At 41.7% G+C, this 10,721-nt stretch overlaps 1 protein-coding gene across 7 annotated transcripts in view; it reads right to left on the reverse strand.

The window, feature by feature from the left end:
• Positions 1–10,721, reverse strand: part of LOC109483429 (protein kinase C alpha type-like) — a 60,067-nt gene that overhangs the window by 40,440 nt on the left and 8,906 nt on the right. The window contains exons 1-4 of one of the 7 annotated variants that reach the window (XM_019786446.1): positions 3,750–4,015; positions 1,782–1,976; positions 1,555–1,586; positions 1,104–1,186 (exon numbers count right to left, since the gene is read on the reverse strand). In XM_019786446.1, the coding sequence (XP_019642005.1) occupies positions 1,104–1,186; positions 1,555–1,586; positions 1,782–1,976; positions 3,750–3,805 (366 nt within the window). In that variant the 5' untranslated portion in view covers positions 3,806–4,015. The other 6 variants (XM_019786443.1, XM_019786447.1, XM_019786448.1 and 3 more) reach the window with 6 other exon arrangements.

Raw genomic sequence — 10,721 nt, forward strand, 5'->3', positions numbered from 1 at the left:
ACGTCCCACATATTTAAAAAAGAAATGTTTGCAAATCAACCAGAGAAAATGTGGGCCAAAAGTTTTTGCATTCCTTCCTCCGACATTTTTTTTTTTTTGCAAAAATTTTTGATTCCCTAGAATTGTTTTTGTCCATTTTCACACTACCATTTTACAACTCGAATCTTCTCAGTATCTGAATGTATTTGTTTCATTCATTGATTCAATATTTTCTGGGAAAATATCATTTTAGCCCTACAGTGCTTTATACTGAAAAATGCTAAATATTCCACAGTAATCTTTCAAAGTGGTTACCTCTTACATGTAGTATAGCTTCTTCTTTTCAACAAGATTTTTTTAAAGATATTTCCGATGAAAACAATAAAAGTGAAGCTACCTTTCGTTACGAGAGATACTTAACATACACAGAAACACACAAGGCAGTTCTACAATATTCATATGGCATAACATTATCCCTTAGTCATGGAAAACTACAGTGAAAACATCCAACATCTCCAAAACCACCTGTTGGAATGGGCAGTAATCCATTATGGAACACGGCTTCAAAATATTCTAGAAACCTAAAGACAAGCCTTAAATGCTTTCAGTAAAGAAAACAAGCATTAGTACTTCTTATTACCATATCTAAGAGATATATGAATATCATATGACGATCCTCTGGGAATTCTACACAATTAAGCATGTCAGTATATTATGCTAAGGATGTATGGTTGTGGACAGATATACAGGTGTTGAAATGTGATATGTTTTGATTACTAAAAGCGATGACAACCCACCAGCCAAGGACACACAAGTAATATAATAATCCACAATGCAATGGACAATTTATTACAATACCACATCGAACCTCACCCCCGATTCAAATTTGATTATGAATATGACTGAAATTAATTTCAGGGCATGTTTCCATCGCTTATATCTCTTGGTACATGTGGTAATAATATTTTTAGGTGAGGGTTTGTTCATCATATTTTCTTCTCTTTATTTTTTTACTGGCAGACGGCAGACTAAGGGTTGTGATGCATAAGCAATGAAGTAGGTAGGATGAGGCTTGCATTATAAAAAGGAAGCAATGGTGGATATATATTGCTGGGTACACCTACGTCTGAATCTGGTCCGGTATCCGCTCCCGGGCACTGGAAAGTCACGTATTCGTGGCATCGCTTGTGCACAACAAAGCTGCATACTGTTGTTGGTTCCAGAGGGGGGTAAACATAAACAAAAACAACAACAACGCGATGAGTGCACGGTAGGGGGAGGAGGAGGTGGTGGGATCATGTCATAGGCAGGCAGATATCGCTTTTTACGATCGGAATCGACGTCAGCGGCCCCGGCTCTGAAACCGAGTGGGGGGGAAGCCATCTTTGTGTGTTGATTTCAACAACAACCAAAAACGACGGTTACATTTTTTTTAAAGGACACGCGGCGTAACCCTTAAGGGGACGGGACCACACGACCTATCAACCGTATTTAGATTGCGTTTCGGACATGTAAAATGCAGCTGTTTACAAAGATTTATGTAGGGCAAACGACGTGAAAACATAAACAACCCACCTTGACACTGGAAGCCTTGTTTGCCGAAACCCCTGTACAAACACACGCGCCATGACAGGAAGATTAGACAAGAAAACCACACAGAATCGGCAGGAAGAAAATAGTCGTGTCTTCGAGAGCCTGTGAAACAATATGCTCCACCAGATCAACAATTAAATTCCCTCGCAAAGGGCATGGGGTGAAACCTGTCACTGTGCTCTCACACAACAACGAGACGACCTACTCACCAGATGAAATCCTTGCAGTGGCTACAGAACGTCGGCTGCTTGAAGAACCTGGCGATAAACTTATGATCCTTGACTTCGTGGACGTTCTTCTGTCTCAGGGCACCTTTGCGGGCAAACCCACGCGGCTGGGTCTCCTTCTCTTCGGCCATGGTGGTGCCACTCCCCGAGCGCGGTCCCCGTGCGTGCGCTGGCGATCTGGAGGTGGGCCGCACACAAAAAGAGAAGGAAGCACTCTCCAACAATCAGGAATAGAACTGGTGGATTACCCTGCGTTCTTGATTATGATATAGAACATCGATCCCTTCTACACTGGCTAAATGCACGTTGTTACACCACTGACTGATATCGCCCCGCCCTCGTTCGCAAACTAACGTTGGGGGCTTCTTCAATCTCAACCCCTGTTTCCCATCACCTGGCATACGTAAATACCACTTTACAACATTGTCACGTACATCCTTTAGATATATTTCATCGCCGTTACCTTTTAAACTCTATCCCTACATCGAAAATTGCTTACGAAATCAACAGATTAATGTTTAACTTAAAGTAAACACAATCGGCAACAGAGATTTTTGTGCATGCAAGCGCGCTGCGCATATATAATAGAGAAACGGGTCAAAGGTTACAGGTGGGATATTCTGTCACCAAGCAAAGGGGGCAGTGAAAAGAATGCTTAAGGTCAACACGGTATCATGGTACAGCGTTAAGGTATACTGGGTTTCAGGAAATGCATTCTTTCTGTCTGTTTGCGTTTGACATCAGAAATGACCGCCAAAGGTGACTCGTTCCACCATTTTGTAGGGAACGCTAATTCAAGGTTATAGGACAATCACTGAGAGTGGAGAAATGAGATTGCACACGTACACAGCTTTAAGCGGATATTAACCAAATGCAGCATCAATATGCAACCGTAATAGGCAATGTGGAATTCTAAACATGTCTCTTATCTATAGGTATTGCGTGGATCCTCAAAATACCACCTTATGGAGTTACGTCATACCCAGACTGATTTATATGATTTAACGTTCGGGGCTTACTTTGAATATATATCTATATACATATTCCCGTATTAGAAAGCATACAGTACGTGGCTGTGTCTATATATTGACGTTTGAATTCTGTGATATGTTTAGAATTTACCTAATCATAAACTGCGGTTTTTCACAGAGCAGCTAAAATCGAACGTCTGACTTTTTACATAAATAACGTTCAAATTTCCGTGTCAAAAAATGAAGGGTATAGCATTGTAATGTTATAACAGAAAATAGGGAGAGAAACGGAATAAAAAATCTTACTAGTTTATGGTGAATATTAAGTTACTCAAGAGCCATACTTTAGTACATGCACCTATCGCTGTAAAGCCTGTGCATAGCAAAAGAACAAGTTAAGGTGGGAGGGGGCGGTTACCAGGACTGAGAATGATAATGAACTATTTTGCCTTTTGAGATATTAAAGAATTGCCATATATGTTACAGCAAAACCTGTCTATCAAATAAACACAGTAAACAGGTGTCCACTATGGACTAGCACTGAAGGCCCACCATAGCCTAGTGTCCGGCCTGGTTAGCTTTAGTTCGCTTCAAATGGTAGTTACGGGAGCGACCTAAAGCTAGCAAGGCTGGACTACAGGCTAGGTAGGACCCGGCCAAACAGTGGCCAGCGTGGGCAGGTGGTCACTAGAACAGAGGTGGTCACAAGAACAGGTTTGACTGTACACACTACTCTACAAGCAGAGGTTGTGGGGGAATGATCGTTAGCTTTTTATATATGGCCGTTTTTTTTTTTTTGTCTCTCGTCGGTGGCTAGCGACCTTCTCTGGCGAATGGATACTGCCTGGCTAATTTGACTGTCTTTTTGCCACCGAAAGGGATCTGCTTGGAGATCATTTACACACATATTAAATTGATAGACAGCGTAATTTGCATAATAAGCTGCGCACAAATCCGACATTCACACTGTGATAATTACCTAGACCGCTCTCTCTTCTCCCTAGGTTTCTTGATCAGATTCAATCCTAGCTTCATCGTTGTAATCCCACAGAACGCTTACAACAGGTGCAGGAGTACCATCCAGACTGGATCACGGAGGATTTTCCCCAAGTACAGGTCTATACACCCGTGACACTCAATACAAACACTTCATTTGCTTCGTGACTTATAAGACCACTCCCACCAACTACAAGCGACCAACCATTGAACCAGACCGACCGGTTTTTGTTCAACCCTTACCCTTTCTTTATCCACCTTGTGTATCCGGTGTCAAGCTTCGTTACAAAGTCCCGCACAGTGCAAGGGAAGACAGGAAGTGCCACTGTTTCTTTTATTCGCAAACCTCCGGCAGGTGGCCACCAGGGGCGAGATTTTTTAGCAGACTAGATTATTAGACCAGGGATTTAGCCAATTTTACTATACGTTGTTACCAGTTGTTAAGTGATCACACACTGTTTACATACACTATTACTGTTCTCAATCTGCAGAATATAAAACTTCACGGAGAATTGTAGCCTATATGGACACTTGTTCGTGTTCTTTTCTTCCGGTAATGTTTAACATCAAGCAATGAAAACTTACTAACGTTAGGCCATGTTGAGTTGATTATATGGATGACATCCACGCGCGAATGAATTTTCGTCCGTTTCCGGAAAAAAAAGAGTTTTCGACTACGCATACTGTAAATCGTACAAAGCAGCTACAAAGTAAGCAAATAATGAAATATATGCCTTACGTTGAAAAAATATTGGAAAACGATACTAATGATGTAGAATACCTAGAAAATGTGAGTATATTATTTGCCATACCATACTCCGTGTTTAAGTCATTTGTTTATCATGACCAGCGACCACGTTGATTTCATAATAAAGGCAACTTTTTTTGCCAAAACCTCTAGGGTTCCCTCTGGGGTTGATTGCATATGTTTGTGACTGTTTGTTATAGTCGCTCAATAATTTCTATCATTGTCCCATTTATTTAGCAGTGGTGTTACCACAGCATGGTCATCGCTTGTTATGATGTTTATTTTTTATTTAATTGTTTGTTTGTTTGTTTGTTTGTTTGTTTTATCTTTAGTCAAGATTCGTTTTTCATCTAGTATGTATTTTTCTGATCAAGCAGATGTAGGGTTAGACAGTGTAACATTTCATCATTCTGGAAGTACATATAGTAATAGTTTTATCCCTCCAACTATGGTTCATACAAAGGGCTGTATCTAAAAGAAATGGACTACTAGATCAAAAAATGTATTGAAAACGTAATAAAACATTGAGCTCGTCTTCACATCTGCTTGGATATATGTTTTAAGGTTTCAGAGAGTAAACTCCGCCCATATGCAGTTTACATGACAATGCCTTCTATTCTTAGACTACTTAGAGCCACAGTGTTTGCCAGGAGTCAGTGACCCATTCTCCGAAGGTTACCTTCAATGGGCTGTTCATGGAAAATGTCAAATCTGCTGGTTTGATACGTGTTAAGCCATTTGTTATTTTCTGACATGAAAGATGTGGAATCACGCGCAATCGGTATGGATTAACGTGTTCTACGAGCACAAAACGCCGCATTTGTGTTGGATTTAATGGACTTAATGAGTTGCTTGTGTGCGCTAACCGTAACGTAGGGCCCAAGGCTGGCTGTATTTTGCTAGTATTGAATGGCTGGTGTTCGATCGACCAGCTGGTGGGCTTAGAAAGGGGTTAAACGAGGTCATGCAATCTGGCACGTCGCCAGGACCAAATCCAAGTAGATGTTTGGTGTTTTTCTTTAACTTCCGCCAAGAAGGTTAAAATATGTTGTGTTGCTGTTTAGGTTGAACAGCATAACTGAAGAGGCTGTGAAATGATTTTCATGATGTTTAATGTGGGGGGTTAGAGCATTATCTATGGAAGAATTGATTTGATGATCCCCTGGCGGATGTCCTTGGTATTGCATCGGAACTGTATTGTCTTGATTTTTTACTGACAGGCAGCTAAAGAAATATAGGCCTCCAAGAAACTTTCTTTAAAATAAAACTTCATGTGCGTTTTTCCTGGTATCAAACTTATTTCAAGACTAACAAATTGCATAAATTGGGATTTAATTTTCATACTTAATGACGAAAATTCATAAATATACTATTTTAGCATTTAAGACACAGCCTACATAGATTTGTACACAAAAATTGTAGACCGTCTTGCTTTGGATGAGTAAGGTCGATTTTCTCAGTGTTGCACTCAAACGTCTGATCGGAGATTGCATTGAACAACCCCAAAAGCGTCAACGTCACTAAAAGTAGAGTACATTTTATATACATCCAAACGCACCATATTTATACCACGCGGTACGTCATACCGACACGGTAACACACCCACGCAACACGTCCGCCGCGCATTCGGCAAGCATTCGTGGGTTTTCGGGATCGTTTAAAGCCAATGAGACCGAGGTTTTACGTAGGCGGTGTGACGATAGAAGCGACAACGGCTGACGCGATTGTACGCTTGGAAGCGCCCGTGTGGCTGCAGCTTAACTCTGGCCCAGCCGACGCAAGCTGACACATATAAGAAGGTCAAGAGATCAAGGAATCAATACTGTCTGACTATCGAGCATAGTAATGGAGGCATACATGATGTAAATAAATATGAAGATGCCCTAAATTGATGCTGTTTGGATGTTCTCGTATTACTTACCAGTACGGAAGTAATTGTTATGGGTGGCTGAGTTGTGGGTGGGTGTTTCTGTTTGTCCTAATAGCAACGTTGTGAAATATGTGACTACAGATGTGTACATATGAAAATGTACATGTGAATAGTGAAATGGGGGCGCCAGACGCCGCCATTTTGGTATTTTTCTTTATTTGCCTTGTCCTTACTCCAGTTTTTAGATAATTACTCAATTCTGGCATGTCCTTCTTACATTTTCCACAAATTTGACAATAACGTTTTGCCAATGAATATATACACCTTTATGTAGTAAGTTTAAACTGTAATTTCCAACACAACAAAAATTGGACTCACCCAAATTTTCGACTGTACAACTCCAGTCTTTTTCAAGGAATGAGCAATCCACCGCTTCCGTGACGTCACGCAGATAACACACGTGACTCCGTGAGCAGTGGATCATAGGTTGCAGAAAGTCTGTGGCGCCCCCCGTCTCTGTTGAGGGATGGCTGTAAAGCCCTGATGTATATGGCCTCTTTAATCCCTCGTGCAAAAAAGTCCGGTTCTGTGTCCAAGATTTTTACTTTGTCCAGTGAGACTGAATGTCACGGAAGCGGTGGATTGCTCATTCCTTGAAAAAGACTGGAGTTGTACAGTCGAAAATTTGGGTGAGTCCAATTTTTTTTGTTGTGTTGGAAATTACAGTTTAAACTTACTACATAATGACTTCTACCAACACAGATGAACTTTCAAGATAATATATACACCTGTTAGCCGTGTGAGTGACAACACTCAGTTACAATACATCTGTTTCTGTCTAATTCTTTGTCCACTGATGATACGCTTATTAATTCCATGAAGTTAGGTTAACCATCCAACATGGCGGACAATACTGACGTCATAGTCACGTGAGAGAAAACACCCTGTGATATACCTCCCTAAAGTCGGCTCTCTTTCACCTACGCTCGGAAGCCACTCTCGGCGTCATAACCCCCTAGGTGCCGCGCCTACACAATTTCAACCCACGTCAGACGTTGTCTTATACTGCGACTACCACGCAGCCCCCCTCCACCTGCCATGTATGTAGAATACCAAACAAATCGATTCATTTTCCACCCTCTATACATGCGTGTCCTACGACAGTGCACCATGTGTGTACGTGTATATTTTCGTGTTCATTCTACACCCTCTATACTTGCCTGTCCTACGACAATGCCCTATGTGTGTACGTGTACATGTACGTGTGCATTCTACACCCTCTATATATACTTGCCTGTCTTACGACAGTGCACCATGTGTGTACCGTACTTGGTTTTTTGAATACGTACGTGTTGCACATGAAAGTGCCAGTCACGTTCTACAGTCCCTCATTATAGGGATACCAAAACATGTCCGTGTTTCTGGGACAGTCACTTAAAAAAATACACTGAGGCCGTACCAGTGGAAACTATCTAATTGGCCCCTGTGCCTAATTAGGTTTAACTCCACCAAGACTACAATTTCAACCTTGGGAAAGGTTCGCCTTTGGAACTTCGCGTTTTAACCAGATTGAAACAATTCTTGGATTAAAAAATCGTAAACATAATGACGAATAAGCAGCTTGAAGCTGAAAACGAATTTCACAGAAATATTTCTGCCTGTCTCTGTCTCTCTGAATGCGTCACAATTTGGCTTCTATTTCAAGTTTTCACACAACTATTGTAGCTCTTTTACCGTAATTGAATGTTTGTCATAGATTTGAATTCATTACAGATGTGTCCTACGAATGATTTCCTTTAAATATAGTTCAGGTACTGCACAATGTTGCCGATATTATAGTGTATGAATGTGGCGGCATGTCCCCAATAACTTACCACACGTAGTGTAACCACGAATTTGTATTCTTTGCCGTGATTTCAAGAGATTTATAGACTGCCATACTTAAACATAAGTGCCCTTATCGTAGTTTTCCAGATAACGTTGGCTTCTCGATCCTTACAAACACGCTCGGGGCTGTACGCTGCTATCTGGGTGTGCCGAAGCTTTGTTTTCTTCAAGTATGTGATGCGCACTTTAACAGAGACACTGTGTCGTCTGCCAAATGCCAATAGGCTGGATGTGTAAGTTGTAACAGTTTAACGACAGATACAGTTAGTTACACGCCTGTTTGTACGGACGAATAACTTGGCCAAAAACGGACGTTTGTTGATTTTCCCAAAAGCATTTTTGTATCTGTATCTGTGTAGCCGGGATAACCGCCTTTCGGCGAAACACACCAGCTTCGCAGGCACGCGGCGCGGCGGCAGCTGGCTACATTGCACCGATCGACTTGTTACACCTAACCCTTGAACATTTAACTCTAGACATTGTTTAAAGCTATCTAATGATAATGCCCCTACTGTACTTGGTGACAGCGAGTTCCACTCTATCTGCGATAGTTCTAGGTTCTAGGAAAGAATGAATTCTTGAACACCTCAATCCTTGGTTGATAACTCTGGTACTTGAAGGTATGGCTATTTCTTGTTCTCGTCTGGGCTGATTTGGGCTCATTTGGCACCATGAGCAAGACAGAGCTTCCAAGGTCCTTCGATTCAGCATGCAAACGATGTATACTAGTCATCCTAAGATCGATTTGACCAATGTTTATAAGAAAGTGTTGCCGTCTCTGCCTGATGCCAATGGTGTTCCACAGGGAAGTATCCTGGCACCACTTCTAGCCACCATCTTCATCAACATACTGCTACAGCATAATATCAAAGAAGATCTTTTGGTGGATGCATTAGACAGTATCACATTGGCAGGACAGTATCATTGGCAATACACCACCCAAAGTGTTGGCAGGCGAAAAAAAAAAAACAGCCCAGTAATGTAAAAACGCCAAAACATGTAAAAAAAACCGAGGCCTACACCTCTGCTTGGAGTATATAAAGCCACAATAGGTCAACGACATTGCCTACATCAAGTCTACTTCACCATTGGCAGCCTGTATGAAATGTTTAATCTCCAAGCAGATCCCTCTCGGTGGCAAAAAGACAGTATCAAATTGGCCAGGCAGTATCCATTAGCCAGAGAAGCTCCGCGGCCACCGACGGTGGGGGTCAGGACAAAAAAACGGCCAGATATAAAAATGTAACGATCATTCCCCCACAACCTCTGCTTGGAGAGTATGAAATGTTGTCCTCAAACCGACGTCGGGGCAACGCACGTAAAATCACAATATCCTTGCCGGAGGCAATCAGAGTAAATGCGCACCAGGAGGCCGTCTCACTGCCCCCGTTGCTCCGTGGGCGGCGTACTCGGTCGCCGGCTAATTTCGACATCAGCCCGCCTGGGAACACCGCAGGATCTACCTGTACTCACTAACAGCCACTAACATGTCATCCATGATCAGGGCACGTCAACAGACGACAAACTGTTGCTTCGTAAGATTTGAGATTATTAAGTGGAATCTTTTGTCTTCCTCTGTCTTAAAAAAAAGAAGTCAAACCCAGTAGTTTTTAGGAGGTATTAATTAACAGTAGTTCCCTGTATATTAGTTGCCTATTCTTATATTTAGATATTTAGCCCTCGAGTCTATATCCTCTCCGAACATTGCACGAAAACTTAGATTTACGATACCAGTGGAGTTGGGTAATGTTTACTTTTTTTTTTAACAAACACCTCTGAACTTTACAATGGCAGTGTAAATAAAAGTCAAATACGGTGATTCCGGACTTAACAAGGGTTGTAAAGGAAATAACTGCAATTGACCTTTATATTCTACCATTGAAAAACCAGATACTGTGAACATGGTAAACATTACCTGAATTTACAACCTTTGGTAAATCCAACTTTTCGTGCTGTGGAAATTTGCTATAAAAAGATCAGCAGAAAAAGACACCTCCCCATCCTCACATGTATGATTTATAATGCTCCGTAAAACATTCAGGGTGTAAAGCCGGTCAGGAGATCACAGGTATTTCGTTCTGGCGAGGAAGCACATAAGTATGTTCTTCGATGGCTGCAAATAGACAACTTATGCAGTAGCCTGTGGTGAGGGATGTGGGAATGTAATATGCCAGGCGCCAAGGTAATATCAGATACTACTGCTGTCCTTCTGGCAAAGGATGGTTGTAGATTTCAAAGGCGGTGACTGTAATTTGACTACTCTTATGAGATATTTGTAGCTGGATGCCATGTCTCCTTGAAGCCACTGCATCGTAGGTGCATCGTACAGTGTGTATGGCCGGCCGGGGATTTAGACATGCATGAGGCAGTGAGACGAAGTGGGTATGATACATCTACAGACGTCTGTTGTTTTTTCAGTATCTCTCTGTTTTGCAGTTTCACCGAAGATG

The sequence above is a fragment of the Branchiostoma belcheri genome, unplaced genomic scaffold (assembly GCF_001625305.1).
Source record: "Branchiostoma belcheri isolate BF01 breed outbred unplaced genomic scaffold, Haploidv18h27 scaffold64, whole genome shotgun sequence".
NCBI lineage: Eukaryota > Metazoa > Chordata > Leptocardii > Amphioxiformes > Branchiostomatidae > Branchiostoma > Branchiostoma belcheri.